The sequence below is a fragment of the Mustela nigripes genome, chromosome 5 (assembly GCF_022355385.1).
Source record: "Mustela nigripes isolate SB6536 chromosome 5, MUSNIG.SB6536, whole genome shotgun sequence".
In the NCBI taxonomy this organism is placed as follows: Eukaryota; Metazoa; Chordata; class Mammalia; order Carnivora; family Mustelidae; genus Mustela; species Mustela nigripes.
The window spans coordinates 109,393,810-109,417,205 of NC_081561.1; the positions used below are offsets into that span (position 1 = coordinate 109,393,810).

The window sequence follows — 23,396 nt, forward strand, 5'->3', positions numbered from 1 at the left end:
TGGTCTCTTACAGATCAGAAAGTAAGGGATGGTCAGAATCCATCTCTGTTACACGGCATTTCAGCATTTGACAGTTCGGACACCTCTGTTCTTAGCTGTATGATGATCATCAAACTTTGTGGCGTGGAGTATCCCCAAGGCACACAGACTTACATGCCTCTAACTCTACCTGCCTTTTGTCTTCCAGATCTCAGGGATCTGAGTTCACAGAGAAAAAACTTTACCGTGGGCCTTTTTCCTATGTAATTCTCCTTTAGTGTTTCCCTTAAAAGCAAACAAAAAAATCTTCGGTTTTTCCACACCCACTTGAATAGCAAACAGGATGACATTTTATGGAAGTTTTTTATGTGATTATATATGCTAAACTCTATTCTCAATACGAAGAAGGAACTTTCACATATGCACAAAATTATACACAGGCTGTTCTTCTGTTCTGAGGTGATAGAACTAGCCTTCCTCTGTGTGAAACAGGAAATTCCTTGCCTTGGTACCTTAGTTGACCATGGATTTCAATGGCAGTCCTTCGAGGTTACTCTGTAAGGATCCGTATACCCTGATTTTTTTGAACTGGAAAAGATTGATGACATTCCATTTGGTAGACGATATGGCTCGCTGAGAAAGGCTGTAAGCCATGCAAAGTTATTTTCACTGGCTAATAACATGCTGTATGGAGGGAATTATTCTGGTGATTTGGGTGACCTGTGAGTATCCCTTCTCAGTTTAGATTGATAACGGTTCACAAATGCTTCTGAAAGTGAATTTTGGGTGAATGCTGGGCTGTATTCTGTTCTGGCAGACCATAAGCTGAATGAGTGTTGGGCGCTAGTCACTTCGCATCAGACTAGACTGCCTAGTGAGTCTGAATTTAGCTAAGAAAGGGCTTAGGACAGTGGCTCTCAGACCTTTTTGGTCTAGGGACACATAACGTTCTAGAGGCCCATAAAGAGCTGTGTTTATATCTGTTAATAGTTACCGTAATTGAAATTCAACTTGCAACGTGTTTTTAAATAATAAACATTTTTAACTCTGTTACCACAAAAGGAAGTTGATTTTCTGAAAAATAACTTTATCAAAACAAGTTGTGTGAGAAGAGTAAGTAGCAGTATAGCAGTATTTTTCATTTCTGCAAATCTCCATACTGTTTTCCTAAAAAGATGGGAGGGCCCTCCTTTACTTCCGCTTGTGATCCATTGGCGTATCGTGTGCAGCTTCTGGTAAACACCGCTGTACACTCAGTGTGAGAGAGAAGGCGGCCGACATTGTGGTAATATCATGAAGGTAATTTTAACCTCGTGGACCCAGGATTCCAGGTCACTTTCAGAGCTGTTGACTTCAGGGATGAAAATACAATATAAAAATCTGGTTCAGCCACAAGCAGATGTCCAGAATTCTTCATTTAGGGGTCTCCTGCTGCCCGTAGAGGTTCTTTTTGTCTCGTAATAGTGTCACTTGAATTTAATGAACACGAAGTTGAACATTGAGCTGAAAACTATGCTGAACTATTTACATATGAAGACCAACTGTTTCTTTGCCGAAAAATTTTGGGACCTTGAAAAAGTGGGGTGGGTGCTTCTTGAACTGGGAGCAAGGGGCTGGGGGAAGGGTATGGAGCTGAGCCAGAGACTGAAGGTTTCTGCCAGCTCAAAGATCTGTACCCTTGTTAAACTTCCTCTGTCAATCAAGGTACTCTAGGGACGGGGGCAGGAAGAAGGCACCTAACAGTGACTGATGGTCCAGCGTGTCCCAGCCGGCTGCTTGTCTTGGTTAATTCTATTAACTCCCCATATTTACACTGGGGAATGCAGAGAGGGCAAAGAACTTGCCCAAAGATTTTACAACCAGCTGCTGCTGGGTTCCAAAATCAAGGTCTCAGACCCCATGTCTACCTGCCTGTGTCCATTCCACTCCCATACTCGAAGGGGCAGACCAAATGCTTCCTTCTGAGGAGGAGATTCCCGTCCCATGGTGGGTACTGTGGTTCACAGACGCACCTCAGTGTTTGACTCAAACTCCCCATGCCTTGAATACAGTTAGATAGAGAGAAAATCTGATGGGCTAGTTCAGGTCCCGTGTACCAAGATAGTGAGCCTGTGCCTGGCCCGGGGCTGCCATGTTCTACCACTCTGGGGGATGCCATGCCTGTCCTAGTCTCTCTGAGCGGTGGTCCCTGGAGTTCAGCCGTGCACAGCCTGCATATGCCTATATGGGGCCATTGTTCTTGTCCTAGACCTGAAGCTCCTGGAAATCAGGGATCGGGGCTCCTCCTCTCTGGGTCCTTAGAGAGCCTGGCACGGGACCTCGGGAGCCTAGCAGACAGTCTGGAAGCACTTGTGGACGTGAACGCCGGGTGTCTCTCACCAGGCGGGAAGCTGCATTAGATCAGAGCACCGGGTCCAAGGACGAGTCCATCGTGCTGATGCTGCGCACCGGCGGTTTGTAACGATGCCTCTTGCCTCCTTCAGGTCTTGCGCTTCAGTCGTGGGCGAAGCCTGAGGAAAAAGAGAGAGAGGCTCAAGGAAGAGAGGAGAGCTCAGTCTGTGCCAAGAGATGAGGTGGCACAAAGCAAGGTGGGGGGTAGCCCTCCTGCGCCTCCCCAACTTCACTCCCTCCCAGAGGGTGGGAGACTCACGTGGCTTCTGGGCTCCTGGGGCAGCGGCCACGCCCTCTGTCTCTCCTTTCCACTGCTTCTTCAAACGCTGTCCGCGCTTTCTCTTCGACTCCCTGTCCTCCACTCCTCCAAGGGTTCAGATTGTGCGCCTGCCTGTTGGTCTTTTCTAGCCCCCTCTATCTGTGGTTCTGTCACCACCATGTGGACAGCTCCGCCTGGGACACTGTGCCCTTAATCGTATAGGGCAGTGGCTGGCAAAGTGTGGTGTCCACTGTATCATCTGGGACCTTGTTAAAAATGCAGAAGCCCTGGATCAGATGCTCTGGGAGGGGCCCGGCAAGCTGGGTTGGAACAAGCCCTGCGGGTGATTCTGATGCGGACTCCAGTTTGACACCCGCTGGCCTAGGTTGCTTCCTTCCTTTCTGCTTAGGGAGTGGACTGAGGCTATGGTCGCCCATGTCATTCCTCTGTGAGACTTGAGAAGAAGACGCCCCCTGGGCACCCCAGCCCCACTCGGGGCACATATGGTAAAGAGTGCCCGAGCTGGATTTCAGGTCCCTCTGCCAGGTGCCCTCGTACGGGGACAGCCGGCACGACGAGACACCATAGCCATGGAATGCACCGTGCCTTGCCGATCTCCCAGAACGAGAAAGGCTAGGATATAAAGACAACTTTTGGCCCATAAAATTTTATACTAAGTCCTCATTATTCTATTTTAAAATCTTATCCATTTCCAGGTTTAAGGCGGTGTAACTCTGATTAAGTTCTTGTAGGTATATTGTATATATTAATTGGTAAGAGTTCCATAAGGACTGGAAATGTGATTTGTTGTTGTTGTTGTTTTAGAGGTTTCTCATACTCTGTTATGAATTGTGAGGTCCAAGTTCAGAGAATGAATGGTATTTTTGTTGTTGCTGTGGTTGTTGAAATGCAAAAAAATAATAATAAATAAAAAATCTCTAATGCTGAGGTGTTTGTGGTAGGTTCCTGAAGCTCTAGAATATAGAATTAGACTCAAGACTGTTTGATTTGGCCCCTAATAAAGGCAAAGACAAATACTCGAGTGACTGGGAAAATGGAACACGGTCCGGGTCGGCCAGCAGGCAGTGTTCCCGATTTGTCATCGGCTCAGAGTTCCCTGGGTCCCTTAGTGGATGCTGTCTTGCAACCAGAATTTTACACCATTACAGAAAAAGGCAGAGGGGGGCAATTAGAACTGGTTTCTGGGCTTTTTTTCTTTCCTCTGTAGGGAAGTGTCTCAGCAGGAGACACCCCCAGCAGCGAACATGCTGTACCCAGAAAAGAAGAGGCCAGAGAAGATTTCCTGTCTGCCTCCCCAGAGCCCAGAGCAAAGGACAATCGGCAGAGAAAGTCAAGGCCCAAGGTCTGGAGGCCCGTGAAAACAGCCAGGGGAGGGCTGGGAGATGGGTTGGCAGAGGGCCCTGGGATAGCGTCATGCCCAGTAGCTAAAAACGCCGCTTTGCTTGGCTTGCTGGTTGGGAGCCAGAGCACAAAAATGAAATCTGGCCAACTTCAAACACAAGGTTAGTGGGCTGGTCGATTTCTTTTGACATGGGGTGCTTAGAGAGGAATGCCATGAGACCAAGCAAGCCAGGTTCTCTGTCAGAGGTGGGTGAGATGGGCGTGGTGCACTGGGCATCACTCCTGCAGATGTCCCAGTGCTCAGGGGTATTGGCTCTTCCTCTCCCACAGGTGTCTGCGTTTTCTGACCCCACCCCACCAGCAGACCAGCAGCCTGGACACCAGAAGAGTGCGCATGCTCATAATCCTCCTAGAAAGAGACCCCGGCACCGATGCTCCCCCCCGCCCCCTCCCCATGAGTTCAGAGCCTACCAGCTCTACACGCTGTACCGGGGCAAGGATGGGAAAGTGATGCAGGTACACGACGAGCCCTGTCCAGACCTGGGACCCTCGGCCTTAAGCAAGGCTGTGCGTTTATTGCTATTCTTGGGGACGAATACCCATTTTCAGTGTTGACTTAAGGCATGAGCTCTGAAGATAAACCAGGTGGTCCTCCTGACCCAAACTGCAGGTGCACCCCCTCCTTGAGCCCCAGGCACACAAGGGCAGTCACATGGCTTTCTGCACCATCCTTAGGGGACTTGATCATTTTGAGGCCCCAGAGTAGATAAAAGCAGCAAGGATTGGTACTCTATGAAAATTCCTAATGCCTGTTGGTCTCAAGGCTTGGCCCACTGGACATCCCAGAGTTATGCCAGGACTCCATCTGCCTCCTCCAAAATCCGTATTCCCCCTGGCATACTGACTGGCACTGGAAGGGGACTCAAAACCAATTTGTGGAAGGAACGAATGAGCAGATTGATTTCTTTGCTGTTCCCCTGTCAGGCACCGATCAATGGTTGTCGATGTGAACCCCTAATCAACAAGCTGGAGAACCAGCTGGAGGCAGCTGTGGAGGAGATCAGAGCCGAGCTGGGGTCGGTGCAGGATAAAATGAACACAAAGCTGGGACACATGGAGGGCAAGACCCAGCACCAGGTCAGTGAGTTGCCAGAACTCTTCGTGTCCCGCTGCCCGGACAGGAAATGGAAATCAGAAAGAGCCCTCCAGCATCCTTCTGTTCCGCAGCCTCGGCCCTGAGCATTTCAGCTGGACTGTCAGGAAGAGTTCTGGTTTCTTTCAAGCCCATTTATTCAGATTTTTAAAAATCTTTTTTAAAAATTTATGTTCAGTTAATTAACATATATTTTTGGTTTCAGAGGTACTGGTCTGTGATTCATCAGTCTTACATAATACCCAGTGCTCACTGCTTCACGTGCCCTCCTTAATGTCCATCAGCCAGTTACCCCAGCCCCCACCCCCGCTCCCCTCCAGCCACAGTTTGTTTCCTGTGGTTGAGTCTCTTATGGTTTGTCTCCTTCTCTGGTTTCATCTTCTTTTATTCTTCTTTCTTGTCCCCCACAGTCCTCTGTTTCGTCCCTTAAATTCCACATACGAGTGAGATCATATGATAACTGTCTTTCTCTGATTGACTGATTTAACTCCTCATAATACCCTCGAGTTCATCCATGTCACTGCAATGGCACGATTTTCCTTGAGGATTCTGGCTAAAGTTTATTAATTTTCTTTTCAAAGAAGCAGCTCTTGATTTCACTGATCTTTTCTGTTGATTTTTTTTTTTTTTTTTTTTTAATATTTTATTTATTTATTTGACAGAGAGATCAAAAGTAGGCAGAGAGGCAGGCAGAGAGAGAGGAGGAAGCAGGCTCCCTGCTGAGCAGAGAGCCCGATGCGGGACTCGATCCCAGGACCTTGAGATCATGACCTGAGCCGAAGGCAGCGGCTTAACCCACTGAGCCACCCAGGCGCCCTTTTCTGTTGTTTTTATTTAGTTTCTGATTCATTTATTTCTCTCTGGCGATTATTCTTTTTTCCCAACTTTGGGCTTTTTCATCTTATAGTTCCATTAGATGTAAGATTCATTTTTTTTGTTTGATATTTTGTTTGTTTGAGGTAGGCCCATATTACCTAAATTTCCCTCTGAGAACTCCTTTTGCTGTGTCCCAAAGATTTTGAACTATTGTTTTTATTTTCATTTGTCTCCATATATATATATATATATATAAATTTTTTGTTGTTGTTTAGTTTTTTTTTAGTTTTTTTAGTTTGATTTCTTTGTTGACCCATTGGTTATTTAGTAGCATGTTGTTTAAACCATGTGCTTTTGGCTTTTCCATATTTTTCTTGCAGTTGATTTCTAGTTTTATACTTTATGGTCAGAAAAGGTACTTCATATGATTTTAGTCATTTTACATTTATTGAGATTTATTTTAACACATGATCTATCCTGAAGAATGTTCCATGTGCACTTGAATGTGTATTTTGTTGTTTTTGGATAAAATGTTCTATAAATATCTGTTCAGTCCAAATGGTCTAATGTGTGGTTCAAAGACAATTTCCTGGGCACCTGGGTGGCTCAGTTTGTTGAGCCTCTGCCTTCAGCCGACGTCATGATCCCAGGGTCCTGGGATCAAGTCCTGAATCAGGCTCCCTCCTCAGCTGGGAGCCTGCTTCTCTCTCTGCCTGCCACTCCCCCTGCTTGTGCGCATGTGTGTGCTCTCTCTTGCACACTCTCTATCAAATAAATAGAATCTTTAAAAAAAGAAAAAAGATAGCTTCTTTATTTTCTATCTGAATGACTTATCCACTGATGTAAGTGGGAAGTTAAAGTCTCCTTTATTGTTGGTTTTTTGTGTATTACTATCAATTTCTCCCTTTATGTCTCCTAATATTTGTCTCCTAATATTTGCTTTATGTATTTAGGTGCTTTGATGTTGGGTGCGTATGTATTTATAATCATTAGAATTCTCTTGTTGGATTGATCTCTTTAACATTATGTAAAGCCTTTCTTTTTCTCTTGTTCAATCTTTGCTTTTTGATTTTTGTTCTAAGATTTTATGTATTTATTTGAGAGAGAGACAGTGAGAGAGAGCATGAAAGGGGAGAAGGTCAGAGGGAGAAGCAGACTCCCCTTGGAGTTTGGAGTCTGATGTGGGACCTGATCCTGAGACTCCAGAATCATGACCTGAGCCAAAGGCAGTTGGTTAACCAACTGAGCCACCCAGGTGCCCCAGTCTTTGTTTTAAAGTCTGTTTCTTATGATATGAGCATTGCTACCCTGGCTGCCTTCTCCCCACTCCCCTTCTGTTTGCATGGAGTATCTTCTATCCCTTCACTCTTAGTCTGTGTGTGCCTTTAAGTCTGAAGTAAGTATCTTTTGGCAGCAAATAGATGGGTCTTATTTTTTTAATCCATTCAGTCACCCCTTATCTTTTGACTGGATCATTTAGACCATTTACATTTAATTATTGACAGGTATGTACCTATTGCCATTTTACTGTTTTCTTGTTGTTTCATAGTTCTTCTCTGTTCCTCTCTTGCTCTTTTTCCTTGATTGGTGAATTTCTTTAATATTCTGCTTCTCTGGGCACCTGGGTGGCTCAGTGGGTTAAGCCGATGCCTTCGGCTCAGGTCATGATCTCAGGGTCCTGGGATCGAGACCCGCATCGGGCTCTCTGCTCAGCAGGGAGCCTGTTTCCTCCTCTCTCTCTCTCTCTCTGCCTGCCTCTCTGCCTACTTGTGATCTCTCTCTGTCAAATAAATAAATAAAATCTTAAAAAAAAATATTCTGCTTCACTTTCTTGTGTGTGTGTGTGTGTGTATCCTAGGTTTGGGGTTTGTGTTTACCATGAGATTCCTATATAATATCCTAGGTATATAGAAGTCTATGTTAAATTGATGGTCACTTTGGGAGCCTGGGTGGCTCAGTCGGTTAAGCGACCAACTCTTGATTTTTGGCTCGGGTCATGATCTCAGAGTCATGAGATCAAGTCCCACATTAGGCTCTGTGCCAGGCACGGAGCATAGTTGAGCTTCTCTCTCTCCCTCTCCTTCCACCCCGCCTCTCCCCACTGCCACCCTCTGCTTATGTGCACATGCCTGCTCTCTTTCAAAAAAAAAAAAAAGTCACTTGTTTGAATACATTCAAAAAGAACTTCATTTTTACTGACCAACCCCCATGGGTTTTATATGTTATTTTGTTTATTTTTCTTTTGAGTTTCCCTAACTAACTTTAAAGATACACTTTCACTTCTTTTGTCCCTTAACCTTCATACTAGTTTTATAAGTGATTGCTTTACTACTTTACTACTTTTACTTACCAATTTTTTGTCATAATTTTCTAATTATTGCCTTTTTACTACTTAAAAAAAAAATCTCTTTAGAAGGTCTTGTAAGATTGGGGCACCTGGTTAAGCGTCTGTCTTCAACTCCAGTCATGATCCCCGAGCCCTGGGATGGAGCCCCATGTCTGGCTCCCTGCTCAGTGGGGAGTCTGCTTCTCCCTCTCCCTCCGCCCTTCCCTTGGCTCCTGCTCGCATGTGCTTTGTTGATCACTCACTCTCTCAAATAAATGAAATCTTTAAAACATTTTCTTGTAAGGCTGTTTTAATGGTGACGAAGTCTTTTAACTTTTGTTTGGGAAAGTCTTTATCTCTCTTTGGATTCTGAAGAATAAATATTCTGCTGGGCCGAATATTGTCAGTTGTAGGTTTTTTTGTTTCAGGACTTTGAATATATCCTGTCACTTCCTATGGCCTCAGAGTTTCTGAAAAATCCGCCGATAGCCTTATGGGCATTTCCTTGAATGTTACTACTTTTTTTGGCTGATTTGAAATTCTCTTTATTTTTATTCTTTGATATTTTAATTATGTGTCATGGTGTGTATCTCCTTTGGCTTACTTTTGTTTAGAACTCTCTGTGCTTCTTGAACCTGGAGTTTCCCTTCCCCAGCTCAGGGAAGTTTCTAGCTATCTCGAAATTCGTTTTTCTTCTTATTCAGTCTGGGTGCTTTCCATTGCCTCCTCTCCCAGATTCCAGATCCATTCTTCTTCATCCCCTGGTCTGTTGGTTCCTTCTATTATATTTTTCCTTCTAGTTACTATATTCTTTATCTCTGATTACTTCTTTTTATGTTTTTTGGCTCTGTATTGAAGTTCTGAGTTCATCCCCTTCTGTGCAACTGGTGAACGTCTTTAATGGTCTTTAAGACCATTACATTGAACCTTATCACTAGGATTAGTTACCTCTCTTTTGTTTAGTTCTTTTCCTTGCTTTTTTGTCTCGTTCTTTTGTTCGAAGCCTATTCCTCTGTCTCCTCATTTGCTTGACTTTCTGCTTTTGTTTCTATGAATGAGGCAGAACAGCTACTTCTCTTAAACTTGAAGGAATGCTCTTATGTGTGGTCATTCCCTATGTAGATAGAGTGTGTGTGCTTGGGGACTTCGGCTGGCTGGCACAACTGTGGCTGGTGTGGGCGGTTGGGGGGTCCCCAGGATCTTTGCATTAGGGCTGTCTTAGTGGAATGGCATGAACTAATGTGAGTGCAGATTGGGTCAGTCCCGGGGCCCTCTGTGCCAGAGACCCCACGGCAGGTGAGCGGAAGCCAAAGCGGGTACGAGGTGATGTGTTCCAGGGTGCTCTTCACGGATGCACCCTACCACATCATCTGTGTGTGCCTTTAAGCCTCTGGAGCCAAGGGGGACTCAGGCCGGGAGACTCAGGACACACTGTGTTTAGTGTGCCCTGGCAAGTCATTTGGAGGTGGAGTGTTCAAGGTACTTGGAGCCTGTGTCACCTTGGCCACCTGTGTCACCTTGGCTGGAGCTGTCGTGAGCACTGCACCATGCTGGGGGCTGCCGTGGTGGGACAGATCGGGCTGCTGAGGGTTAGGGCAGGGCTCATCGAGGTGGCAGGATGGCGTCGGTTCCCAGGCCCTGCTCCCTTCTGCGATATCAAGGTGGAGGAGGAACACAGACTCTGGTGCTTGCCAGCCCTCTGACCCAGCAAGTCTTCCAGTGGCTGCCCTGACGTTTGGCAGGTTCTGGTTCCTTTGTATTCTCGCTGCCCTTTTAAATCCTGGCTTTTTTTCTGTGCACCAGGGCAGACAGATCTTCTCACCTTCCCTCAGTACTGTCTCCACTATACAGTTCAGTGTTGGGGCAGGGGGTTCCCTCTGTTACCGTGTCTCTGTCTCCCTTGCTGTTCTCTGTATGGTCTATCTCCTGTGGTGCTGAAACTGCTCTGTCATCCCCCAGGTCTTCAGGAGGAATTGCTCTATAAATAGGTGTAGATTTGGTGTGTCTGTGGAGGAGACGACAGGGTCTTACTGCCTCACCATCTTGGGCCATCTTTAAGCTTATGTTTAAATTTGGTAATGTCCTAGTCGTGTTGGGTTTTGGTGTGCTAATTAATGGCAATGTACACTTCCGTGTATGGAGCGGAACATGTAATTTGGTTTTGTCTATTACATGTTTGTTTCCCACGTCCAGTATAGTTAATAGTGCTCTGTTTCAGGTGTGCAGTGTGGTGATTCAGTAATTCCTTACATCATCCAGGGCTCGTCCCAGGAAGTTCATTCCTTAATCCTCATCACCACTTTCACCCAAACACCACACACCTCCCTAAGTTACACCTTAGGTTAACTTAATACTAGGTCTGCATTGGCTCAAGTTGTGGACTTACTACCAGCTTTTTTCACCTGATTTGATATCCTGAGCAGTTTACCATGTCCTTTGCTTCATAATATTCCAGCATATTTTTTATTAGATTTTGAAATTGCTTATAGTTTTTCACTGTTATAAATAATGCTGTGATGAACATTTATGTGGGTAAATGTTTGCTTTTCAAGTTATTTGCTCAGATTTAGGATAATTGGGTCCAGAGTTAAGAATATGTTTGGGGTGCCTGGGCGACTCAGTCGTTAAGCGTCTGCCTTTGGCTCAGGTCATGATCCTGGGGTCCTAGGATTGAGCCCAACATCAGGCTCCTTGCTTGGTGGGAAGCCTGCTTATCCCTCTCCCACTCCTCTACTTGTGTTCCCTCTCTCGCTGTATCTCTGTCAAATAAATAAAATCTTAAAAAAAAAAAAAAAGAATATGTTTAAGGCTCTTGACAAATATTAGTAATCTACTTAACAGAAAAGTTGTGTGAATTTATATCCAACAGGCCAGGTAAGTATATAAATTGAGTCTCCGTCTTGAACTTTTGCAATCATTAATATTACCATATTTGAAGCTTTTGCTGAACTAATTAAGAATATTGTTTAATTCTGGTTTCCTGGGACGCCTGGGTGGCTCATTGGTTGGGCAGCTGCCTTCGGCTCAGGTCATGATCCCAGCACCCTGGGATCGAGTCCCACATCGGGCTCCTTGCTCAGGAGGGAGCCTGCTTCTCCCTCTGCCTCTGCCTGACTCTCTGTCTGCTTGTGCTCACTTGCACTCTCTCCCTCTATCTCTGACAAGTAAATAAATAAAATCTTAAAAAAAAAAAAAAAAATTCTGGTTTCCTTGTTTGTTGGTGAGGTAGAGCATTTTAGGTTCATCTGCTATTTGTACTTCATGGAAATCCCCTTCAAGAAGTCTTCTCCTAGTGCCATAATATATTAGTTAAGATTGTCTTATAAATAAAACCCCCTTCAGCCAGCCTAAGTCTGGAGAGGAGTATATTCGATAAATGCTGGATCTTCTCAAGGACCTCACTTTATTTCAAGGAGGGTGACAGACAGGGGTGTAGACTCTTTGTCCTAATTCCTGATCACAGGTAAAGGACTCTGCAGTGGCCTGAGTCCGTTGCTCACGCAGGCATCAGTCAGCCGTGCCCTGGAGCTAAGTTAGAGCAACTCGGTGACTGGGATAAGGAGGGAGGCGAGTCGGTCAATCTGAGGAGACCAGAGAGTGGCTCACAGGAAGACAGGAGGGCTGAAGGAACCAAACGGAAGGTGCTCACCACATCTCCAGACCTGCTGCTCTTTTAGTTTTTTGAGCTTCCTGTGTGTCCCTGACAGGAGACGAGCCCAGCAGCGAGCCCCTATGGGCTGGCCCCTGCCAAGTTTCCTCTCCCTTGTTCGGGCCTTGTCTGAGCAGCAGAAGTTTGGCTCCCCTGGGTGTTAGGGCCCTGCAGGGAAATGTCATGATGTTGGGGGGACCAGGACGGTACGACTGAAAGGGGACAATCATTTGTTCTCTGACGCAAGCCCTTTAAGCTCCTTCCCCATCCTTCTTCACACTTGCTTTGGTTCCTCTCAGGGAAGCCCCAGGGCGTTTGTTCATTGGACACTGGGTAAAAGCGCTGAGCGTTCAGCTTCTTTCGCCACCTCATAGGCAGCCACTGACGCTTCGGGTGGGGTGTTAAGAACTAATTGGAAGGGTACAGCTGCAGACTATTTAGAAATAGTTTTTCCTTTCAATAATAGTCTTGGAAATAATGTTCTGAAACCTATAAAAATTCTATGTTCAAGGTCTGTTGACTTAAGTTTAAATTTACTGTGTGTTCAGTCTCTTCAGTCCCTTAGGACTTTAACAAATGAGAAAAAGAAGCCTTGACTATACAGAAACAGGCTCAGGGATGGTGAAAACCTGGAGTCTGATGGAGACTAGATGAAACTAGGGTAAAAGAAGTTGAGGTTTGCTTCTATTCTCTCTGGCTCCTGCTCGGTCCCCCAGAGCCCCGTCTCAGGAGTCAAGAGACCGGGACCCATCCTTAGATCTTCTCAGTCCTATGCTGTCTGCCCGTTGAATCCTAGATGCGTGTTTTGGACAAGCTGATGGTGGAGCGGCTCTCAGCCGAGAGAACCGAGTGCCTGAACCGCCTGCAGCAGCACTCCGACGCCGAGAAGCACGAGGGAGAGAAACGACAGGTGAAAACCAGGATCTGTCCTTAGCTGGGCATTTACCACTCCTCTCCACTGAGCTAAGACCATCACTGAAAACCCAGAGGCCTGGAGCCCATAAAAGCATTTGTAATGTGTAACATGTCCTCTTTACAATGTCCTTTTATTCATTTATATAATGAATAGAAAAGAACAGGTAGTTCAGTCCTTTTGTTGCCAAATATTCTGGCAATAGGTGGAAACTAAACGGTTCACAGAATATGCTGGGGAAGCTGTGGTCTCTGCTTTGAATCACTTCTGTGTACCGTGCGTCTGCTGGGCATTGCTCTGTTGCTGAGCGAGGCTTGGTTCCTGCCCTTGGGGAGTTCGTCTCCCTAAGACGACATAAACCGAGTCCTTGTTGAGTGTGTGTGAGTTCATGCTCCTAAGCAGCCAGATACTCTTGATTAGGATTTGGGAAGCTTTGGGTGTTAAAGGTGTCTCTTGCCCTAAACCATTCAGATTATAAAAACTGTCAGGTTTGGTGCTGGGTGAAGCTTGGTCTGCAGAGGGCAGCAGAGAAGGCTGTGTGGCTTGTGGGCGGGGAGGGAGGTAATCCACAGCTTTTAGGCAGGTCAAGATGATGCACTGAACTATCATAACTGAAGAGTCCACTCTTGATGCTTTCCTTCATAAACCACATGTGCAAGTCACCTAATCATTTGTGTGGGTTTGTGTGTGTGTGTGTGTTTTTTTTCTTAGACATCACTGGTGGATGAATTAAAAACCTGGTGCATGCTAAAGATTCAGAATCTGGAGCTGAAGCTTTCTGGAGATTCTAGGGCCTCTAGGACCAAATCCACACCATCTACTTGCGAGTCCTCTACAGGTAACGCGTGTGCAGAGAGCGCCATTCCACCCAAAGGTGGTGAAACCCCCAGAGATTGTTCTTTGCTGTATCCAAAGGCAGCCCCTAGGATAGGGCTGTGGAAAACACCAGATTATAAATTCTATAGAGCTAAGGACATATATTGCTTATTGCTGTACATCCAGTTGCTATACAGTAGGAAAGTACTCCTATTTAAGTATTCAGACATATATGAATGAAGGAGTAAAAGAATTGTTGACTGGTGATGACAGTGTTTCAGGTACAGTGTTGATGGTGTCCGAGTAGGTCCCAAAGATGAAGAGTAAGAAATGAACATCTGTCTCCTCGGCAGGGCTCTTGCCCTGGCCCTTGGGCTACTTTCTTTCTTCTCCCTGACCAGCCTTTGACCTTTGTTCAACTATGTAAAGCCTCTGTGAGCAGTAGTTCCTATATTGAGGCTGCCCCAAGGTGCTAGACGGAGACATCATTCAAGCAAGGTATCTTCTCGCTAGCCACAGTGCTTTTACTCAGTGATAATTTTGAGGACACTTAGAGCCTTTGTAATTAGGCCTCTGTGAGGAATTCTGATATGTCAAGCATATTAAGATAATAGACCATTTCTGGAACTGTGGTTTTTATCTTCTTTGTGCCCATAACATTGGGGGAAACCTGGGAAAATGGAACTTGGCTGGAGCTCTGGGTATAGAGAATATGACCACCTCACCAGACTGGGGCTTGAGTCAAGGAGCTAATAATTGGGGGTGCAGAAAAGGCCCAGAAATTAGGGAATGGACAGATTCAGTCTCATCAGTACATACCCAGTTCTGTTTTGGAGATCCTTGAACATCCTTAGCAATCACAAAATGATACCCAGAACCTTCTAAGCTTTCTAACTGGCTAAAGGAAAGGCCAGAACTTTTTTGTCTTAGATGCCACCGGGTGTAGTTAAGCCCTACCAAGCCAAAATGATCATCAGGGGGAAGTGAAAGCGGGGAAGGCAGAGGAAAAACTGCACATGGTGGTGGGCCATTGGGAAGGCTGACGGTTTACAGGATTATCAGGACTCTGAAATGCCAACCCAGAGCTACAGGACTGTGTGAATGTGTTTTTGTTTTCCTTCCAAAACTAGGTGTGGATCAGTCAGTGGTCACTGCAGGTCCAGTAGCAGCTTCTGACAGTTCTCCTCAGGTGGTGAGGCCCAAGGAAAAGGCCTTCAACTCCACCGCTACCCACCGACTACAGCAGGAGCTGTCTTCCTCAGACTGTACAGGCTCTCGACTGCGGAATGTCAAGGTCCAGACAGCCTTGCTACCCTGGAAAGAGGCAGCCAGATATGATCAGCAGGCTGGGCCCTGTGTTGACAGAGGCACCCAAACCAAGAAGTCTGGGAGAAGTGGGCAGACAAGGCATCGGACCCAGCACCCAGCACCCAGCAACCCCTGTGGGCTGCCGCCACCAGCAGCAGGCAGCGAGCAGACCGCCCCTCACATTCGAGATACCTCCCAAGCTCTGGAGATCACCCAGTATTTTTTTGAGGCCGTTTCTACCCAGATGGAAAAGTGGTATGAAAGGAAGATTGAGGAAGCACGAAGCCAAGCCAGTCACAAGGCCCAGCAAGACAAGGCCACCCTGAAGGAACACATTAAAAGTTTAGAAGAAGAACTTGCTAAACTAAGGACGAAGGTGCAGAAGGAAAATTAGGACCTGGGGAGCAGCACAAGAAGGGATTCCTGGCTTTGCAGCTCTAGAAGAGCTATGGCCAACATATCCGTTATCGTGCACATGACGGACTTGCCTTTCAAAAAACAGTTGAATTTCTGAAATGTGCCAGACCCGTGCTTCCCGTGCTCTGAAGTTATGACGACTTCAGCAGTGAGACTGAAACCAGGGGACACTTGCTTAGTTGTAGGTTTCATTACAAATTCATAACCTCAGACCAGGGTCATCTGAGGTTCAAAAGCTCAGATTAGGTGAGCCACGCTAAGCAACTATATGATGCGTCGAGCCTAAACCCTAAAATTCAAGATGTATGAAATAATATAAGTCAAAAGGAAGAAGAAAAGCAAATCCCTTGTGAACGCCAGTGGCCGTTCATGTGGTGCACACTGGCTGGGCCCAGAAAAGAGTATCTTTCTGTAAGAACTGTGGCTGAGATGCACACATCCCCTCTCAAATTCCTACTTCTCAAAATGCTGACCTTTTAACTAGATGAAAACTTATCAAATAGATTGGGAGGAGAAAAAGATTTTCATGATGTCACTTGATCCAGTATATTTTAAAAGATTTTGCAGAGTTGGTGTGTACTTAAAATAATGAGGAATTGGCTAATAGCACTGGGAACGTTTGTTAATAAACTCAAATGAGAAACATTCAAATCAATGGTCATTGTTTCTGTATTTTCAGCCAAAATACTGTAACATTATGATTGATTAATCCTACTGATTTTAAAGATTAATGGAAAAACATTCATCAAAAAACTATCTGAAACTTCTATCCTTAATCACACCCGATTATCCAAGAGTACCTTTCTAAATTTGAGCTTATCGGTCTATTAAGGCTATTTCTTTTGAAAGTATTTCACTTCTAATTGTGTCCTGTCATTAAAGACCCTCAAAAGTTTCCCAGTGCTTTGCAGTGATTCTTTCAAGGTAAAATAATTCAGTAACTTGAGCTAGACCCCACTTGTTTCCCAGCTTTGTGGAGCCCCGAGGATTTTGCTCTGCTCTATGGAATATACAAAGTTGTAGAAGTGGCTTAGGTAGGTTGAATTTTGGATTTCTCTTCTATACTTCTTGTCCCTTGGTATGTGGGATTATATTTCTCTCTTTCAGATTCCATGTATGCACAGAAATCCCCATCCTAACAGCACAGGAACTGAGTACTATTGTCCCTAACTTTGAGTAAAATGCTGCTCATTGAGCCAAAGAGAAAATGTTTTCCTGATATGGGCACACCCAGGAAAACACAGTATGTTTATAGTTCCTTTGTTTCTGCCTAATCAGGCTTGCAGTTGTTTTTGTTTTTTAATAGTGACAATCTATGGACAGAGATCTTCCTAACAAATCTAGATCTAGGTGTAGGTCACCATTATACAACCCGAACAGGGAGTCAATATCCTCTCCAGCTGATGTTCATGTCTGTGAGCTTGTCCTATTCCTCAGCTACCATCAAGGCCGTGTGGTTCTCCTGTAGGGACTCCTGTTGCACCGCTCCGTGGAGAGCCGCCTTCTTCTCCTCATTCCCCTCTGCGCTCCTGAGGCAGAACCAGAGTGGGATGGTACCTTCACTTTCTCAGGTCCCCCAGTCAGGCGTCACGGACAGCTTTAAAATCCTTCCTCAGTTCACGTCAGTTTCTTGAGAACTGCCCGATACTCAGATGAAATCCTGAGATAGTAAGTTGTAGTCTAAGCAGTTCTTTTTACTCATTAAATACATCCTATTACCCCAAGAAGTATGCTTGTTGAGAAATGCTGAAAACAAATGAAATTTTATCTCAACCATAGAGTGCTTTGGAAGGAAGTATTTTGCTTGTGTAACCTCCACCCATCAGAAACAGGTGGTTTATCACTGCGAACTGGGTATTTTTGTCCAGGTCACAGGGAACTGACTAGGGAGGAATGAGGAGTCAAAGGCACCTGGTCTGGCAGATGACACGGCTCCTTGTCTAACAGAAGGGAAACCCAGTAGAGGCAAGGAAACTGAACACCATCAGTCAGCCTCCCAACCCAAAATGGTGGCAGCATCTCTAGACCAATGGCTTATTTTCAAAAACTGGGTCTTTGTTCTTTAGTATTGTCTTTGTTCTTTAGTATTGTCAAAATTTCAACTTTGGGTCTGATAGGGGTCTTACTTTTCCCTTCTGCTATCTGCTACAATGAGTGAATGCCACCCTAGTACTCTTCCAAAGAAGCAAAGCCATTAACTGAGAGTCTGTCATGTGGGTTGTGTTTGAAACAGAGATTGGAACTTTCAATAGCTACGGGGGAAAATGATGTAGAACACAGAAAAGTAGTATAATACTGCAGTGGGGTTTTTGTTAGAAAACTACTGCACTGAGTAAACTAAAATCTGTGGTTAGGTTGAATATATATAAGTCCAATCTTACTTCTGACTTTAGGAGCCCAAAATAGTCTTCATGCTTAAATCTTTTTTTTTTTTTTCCAGTCAAGCACTGATACTTGAGAGATATGTTGTCTTCTGTTTAATATTTTTATTACCTTGAATTTGTCTCCTCTAAGCATTAAACATGGTTCTCAACACTATAGATATTAAAATTCTTATTTAAAAAATGAAAGTGTGAATATATAGTGGATATTTTTGATTGTGTGTTGGACCAAATTTATGATTCCCAGAAAGAGTGCCTTCATGCAGACACCCTTTGCCTTGTTTTGAGAGAAGGGTAATTTCTGGTAAATACATCTGGTTTAAAGTAGAAATAAGGTGTACTGCATGAAAAATAAATATTGGAAATTACGTAAATACTTCTCAGTGCAAGCTTTAAGGTTTTGTTTAAATTGCTGACCTTTAGAAAATACTGAACCAAGAGAACAAAACCTCACTTAAAACTGTATGCAGGCAAAATAACATTTTCTAACAAATTATTCGTAAAAGCTAAATACATTTCTTCCTGTGATAGAAAAGCCAAATCGATTAAGATTTAGAAGACAAAACCAGTGACCTTTTAGAATACTTATAAAAAAAAAATTTCAAATTGTTTTCTGTTGATTTTAAAGGGAAATATTCTTCTGTAATGTTGCCAAAATATGGTAAGTATGAATATATTAAATCCATGAGACACATAGTCGGGAAACAACCCAGAATAGATATAAAGCAATTTCCTCTTCCTTGTAAACAAAAATAGCAATTTAATCCTGACAGAATTGCTCAAATGCCTGCCTGAAGGAAGGAAATAGGCTGTGGTGATTTCGAGTTTGGCACAAAGTGACAGTTTGTTTTTGATTCTGCTTGGACAGAATTACTCTACATAATCCCAGTTTTTTTCCACAGTAGATGTAAGCTGTTTCCCTCTGTTGTTTGACTAGCATTTTTCTTCTGTACAAGAACATTTAGGTAAGTGTGGGCCTCAGCCTCTCCTGAGTGTCTGCTTGTGTGACTCTGTGACTCCCATAATATAAACACCAGAGAATATGCTGCTTTTCTCAAATAGGAGAACGGCCTCTGTAGGCCCACCCATAGCAAGGCCTGTGCTGAGTTTAGAAATTTCCAACCTGATGGTACACTTCAAAGGAGGTAATGACGCAGGGATACTCAGGATTCTAAATGATAGCCCTAGCTACTTATTACCCTTATGCTCGAAAGCTTTGATATTTAAAAAATCTTAATATAGGGGCACCTGGATAGCTCAGTGGGTTAAGCCTCTACCTTCGGCCCAGGTCATGATCCCAGGGTCCTGGGATCGAGCCCCGCATGGGGCTCTCTGCTCAGCGGGGAGCCTGCTTCCCCCTCTCTCTGCCTCCCTCTCTGCCTACTTGTGAGCTCTGTCAAATAAATAAATAAAATCTTAAAAAAAAATCTTAATATAAAGATTTGACTTATTGTAGTTCAAATACATAAACTGAACAAGTACCTTAAATTTCAGGAACAAAACTTCCAACAATCAGATAAGAGTATAGTTGTGGGGTTGTTTTGTTTTAGAGGGTGGGTAGGGAATGAGGGAGGGAGACTCTTAAACAGGCTCCAGGCCCAACACAGGGCCTGAGGCAGGGCTCAATCTCATGATGCTGAGCCAAAACTGAGATGCTTAACCGACTCAGCCACCCAGGTGCTCCCGTGCAAGTACAGTTCACAGGGAAAACCCAGAAGGGTAATTTGTTGTCTAAGCCAGAACACTGACAAAGATGCTAAATAGAATGTGTTCTACCAGGAGTTAGAACCTGGCCATCTTAATGAGCATGGTTTCATAGGGGAGGAGAAACTGTTGTTTAGCCTAAGATTTATTTAGTGCTCAAACGCTGTCCATTATTAAAGGTTATAATAATCTTAGCCTCTGGAAAATGAAAATTCAATTTTGTAGTGTTTCACCCAATTTAAAAAAACAAAACAAATCCCAAGTTCTGTTTTCTTGGCATCTGTTAATTGCATCTTACAAACTTAAACCACAAATGCTCTTATATCTTTGACATATACCACTGCTAGGAAGAATGTCACCAAGTCACTGACTTCTACACCTCATGAAAAGGTGATTTGTAGTGTCAAGATTTTAGACTTACTAGAAATTGCCTATACTTGATCAGGTATATCATGCTGCAAGAAGGAAAGTGCTTTCTGTTCACAGACTGTTCACAAAGGCTTCTGCCCATCAGATGGCTTGGCAATAGCTTGACTGATGCAAGGCTATGTACAAATCTGATAATTAGCTCATGCATTTTGAATTAGATAACCTGGCTGAAGAACATTCAGAATTATTTTATCTTGTGGGCTGAGCCTGTGGGCTGGGTGGGTGGAGCCTGGCAATGCAGGCAGGTCATGGATGAACACCTCCTTCTGCCTCTCTCTCCCTCTGGTGTGCAATCCAGTACTAGGTAACCATTTATCATTCTGCAGAATTTCTCCTACATTTTTCAGGTGCTGGTCAGATTCTGGGATTACCTTTTTAGATCTGTTCTGTAAAAGAACAGAGGACATCGGTCTGTAGGGACTGCCAATCCCGCCTCTTCCATAAGCTCTCACTTTCACTAAATTAACTGTTGCACATTATTTGGTCAGAGTATCCTCAGGTCAACTTCTCATCTCCAATGTATTCTGCAAACTTTCTTTTCCTGTCACTGGAGAATAACCTAATGCACCAAGGATCTTCCCTTACAGTCTCACTTCTATGCGGATGCTGAGGTAATTGCCATTAGTTTCATCCCGATGTTGTTGCCTCTTCTTTTTGGTAAGTGCCTCAATGTGTTCATTAAAGCTGCTGTCTCTCTTCTTTCCAAAAAAGATATATATTCCCAGTGATGATGTTTTCAGAGAATCCTTGGATGACCGGATCATGACCCATCTGAGGAACCTACCTCAACAACCCTCAGTAATGCAGGATTTTTTCAAGAAAGGTCCAGGGCATCTCCTGAGGTCAGTATACTTCCATACATCTCATACAGTATGTTTCTTAAAATATTGACTTACACAGTATTCTGTCAATTCTACATCAGCCAAAAAATCCGTAAAACCTTTACTGAAGTATAACTCATATATCATACTTGCAAAATATACGATTCAATGGACTTTAGTATAATCAGAGTTATGCAACCAGGAGCCCCACTGTAACTTTAGAATGTTTTCATCACTCAGAAAAGAAACCCCATATCCATTAGCAATTACTTGCCATGCTATCCACACAGCCTAGGGCAACCAACTATTTCTTCCTATTTTAGATACTTCATATAAATGGAATCGTACAACATGTGATCACTTGTGACTGGTCTCAGGTTCATCCATGTGTAGCAGACATGTTATCAGTACTTCATTCCTTTTTATTGCTAAATAATATTCTACAGACATCGTATTTAATCGTTTCTTAGTTGATGGGCCTCTGGATTGCTTCTACTTCTTGGCTATTATGAATAATGCTGCCATGAATATTCCCGTACAAGTTTTTTATAGAAAGATTTTCAGTTCTCTTGGTTATAAACCTAGGAAGAAACTGCTGACTTGTGTGGTAACTTAATCTTTGAAGCAACTGACAGTCTGTTTTCCAGAGTGGCTGTGCCATTTGATCTTCCCACAGCACGTATGAGGGGTCCAATTTCCCTACATCTTTATCAATATTTGCTACTAACTGTTTTAGTTATAGTTATTCCAGTGGAGGTGGTTACTGTTTCAGTGTGTTTTTTTTTTCTTAAATATTTTATTTATTTATTTATTTGACAGACAGAGATCACACGTAGGCAGAGAGGCAGGCAGAGAGGGAGAGGAGGAAGCAGGCTCCCCGCCAGGCAGAGAGCCCGATGTGGGGCTCGATCCCAGGACCCTGGGATCATGACCCGAGCCAAAGGCAGAGGCTCCAACCCACTGAGCCACCCAGGCGCCCCAGTGTGGTTTTTAATTTGCATTTCCCAGAGGGTTAATGATGTTGAGGATTTTAAGTGCTGACCACTTGAATTGCTACTTGAATTGCTACTTGAATTGCTGACATATCCAAAAACATTTGCAAAAACATGTTCAAGGGTATGTTTTTCAATGTTAAGGCGATTGTTCTGATGTGCTTTTGTTTGCTCTGACATGCCGTGCTCTGTATTCTGATATTCTCCCAGGTACTGAACAGTTTGACTTGCTTTTAGGTTGCCCATCATTGAGTCTAGTCAGCTCAACGATACACATGGAAACTCTGAAATTCAGTCTTTCAGAATAATGCTACAGTTAAGATTTTGCCAAAGCAAGGGTTTTTTCTAACTCTTTGAGCTGCATATTGCCTTGAGTAATCATCATCCGGATTGTGTCCTGTAGAAGAAAGTGAAAGCTGGTCACTATTTTACTTGGTTACACTAGGTACAGCTCTATCATTTCATTTGTTAGGGACCAACACAGAGAACTGGAGCCACTGTGTATTAGGAAAACCCCAAACTGCACAGTGCTTGGCATGCTTTCATAAACCCCAGTCATCATACTTCCCAAACCATCATGCTGTCTTATCTACAATCTTTTCACGTGTGTGTATGTATATCTGATTTAACAGAAAAGTCAGGTGATGATACTGTAAAGATCATAAAATTTCAAATATCATTTGAGTGGAAAATTGATACATTAAAAAGAATGTAAAAGGAATGAAGATGTAGATACATCTCCATGATCCTTATATTCCAAAATGTCTATTAAACTTAAAAAAAATATTCCAAAATGTCTATTAAACTTAAAAAAAAAATTCAACTAACACAAAACGGTCAGGGCTTGACCTCACCATGATCTTGTTCTCACCTCTTCAGTGGCACTTTTATTTCTTTTGAATTCTTCCCTTGCCCAGTCCTTCAGGTATTTGCGGTCAGAGTCATTTGGAACTTCCCGAATTGCTTGCAAAATCCTTCTGTAGAGAAGGAGAACTTGTTGCCTTCTCATGAACTGTAGAGGGGAGGAGGAGAAATGCCAATGACAACCGCAAACTCTACAGCCCAGAGGGCTGTACTTTGGGAAACCAAACAAAATAGATGACTTCTCTTCTGTCCTCAGTTTTGAAAAGGACAACGAAAAACTTCCCTTTTAAGAAAAAGGCCGAGAGTGTATTTGGGCTTTTTGCTTACTTTTGTCAAACCTCAGAACCCTTAACATCAAGAGATGACCACTGAGCAGAGAAGAGACTACCAGTTACTAGAGGCTGTAACGACAGTAAAGCACTTTTTTTTTTTTTTTTTTAAACCAACGCAGTTAAAATTCTTTGGCGATCTCACTCTATACCATAGCTCAGACTTCACCGTGGCCGAGGCATCCAAGTTCCAAGATCTCCACAGCCCGCCCTCCTCACGAACCCAGCCAGGGCCAGAGGGCAGCCCCCTCCTCCCCACCCCCACAGCGGGCTTCCGCACCGGGAAGTCCCGCCCCCGCGACCCACTCCGCAAAGTGGGGGTGGATAACGGAGATCAGATCAAGGAAAGCTGCCCTACAAGGCTGACAAAAACGGGCGCTACCTGCTTTAACGTTAGTGTCGCCGGGGGTAAGCGGGAAGTAGCCATTTCCTCCAGGTAGCACCGGTCTCCGTAGAACTCCAGTGCGCAGGAGCGGAAGTGGGCGCG

The 23,396-nt window shown here is 44.1% G+C and overlaps 2 protein-coding genes across 10 annotated transcripts in view; one reads left to right on the top strand and one right to left on the bottom strand.

The window, feature by feature from the left end:
• The window catches only part of ANKRD6 (ankyrin repeat domain 6), a 189,242-nt gene extending 172,958 nt beyond the window's left edge, over positions 1-16,284 (top strand). For 7 of the 9 annotated variants that reach the window (XM_059401052.1, XM_059401053.1, XM_059401055.1 and 4 more), the window contains 7 exons: positions 2,463-2,567; positions 3,858-3,992; positions 4,322-4,507; positions 4,976-5,128; positions 12,732-12,845; positions 13,560-13,686; positions 14,795-16,284. In XM_059401052.1, coding sequence (XP_059257035.1) covers positions 2,463-2,567; positions 3,858-3,992; positions 4,322-4,507; positions 4,976-5,128; positions 12,732-12,845; positions 13,560-13,686; positions 14,795-15,366 — 1,392 coding nt within the window. In that variant the 3' untranslated portion in view covers positions 15,367-16,284. The remainder of the gene's footprint in view (positions 1-2,462; positions 2,568-3,857; positions 3,993-4,321; positions 4,508-4,975; positions 5,129-12,731; positions 12,846-13,559; positions 13,687-14,794) is intronic. The other 2 variants (XM_059401059.1, XM_059401058.1) reach the window with 1 other exon arrangement.
• Positions 16,041-23,396, bottom strand: LYRM2 (LYR motif containing 2). Its single transcript, XM_059401061.1, has 3 exons — positions 23,292-23,396; positions 22,588-22,728; positions 16,041-22,113 (listed from the first exon to the last, which is right to left on the bottom strand). The coding sequence occupies exons 1-3, from the start codon at positions 23,334-23,336 to the stop codon at positions 22,033-22,035; spliced, it is 267 nt and encodes an 88-aa protein (XP_059257044.1). The 5' UTR covers positions 23,337-23,396; the 3' UTR covers positions 16,041-22,032.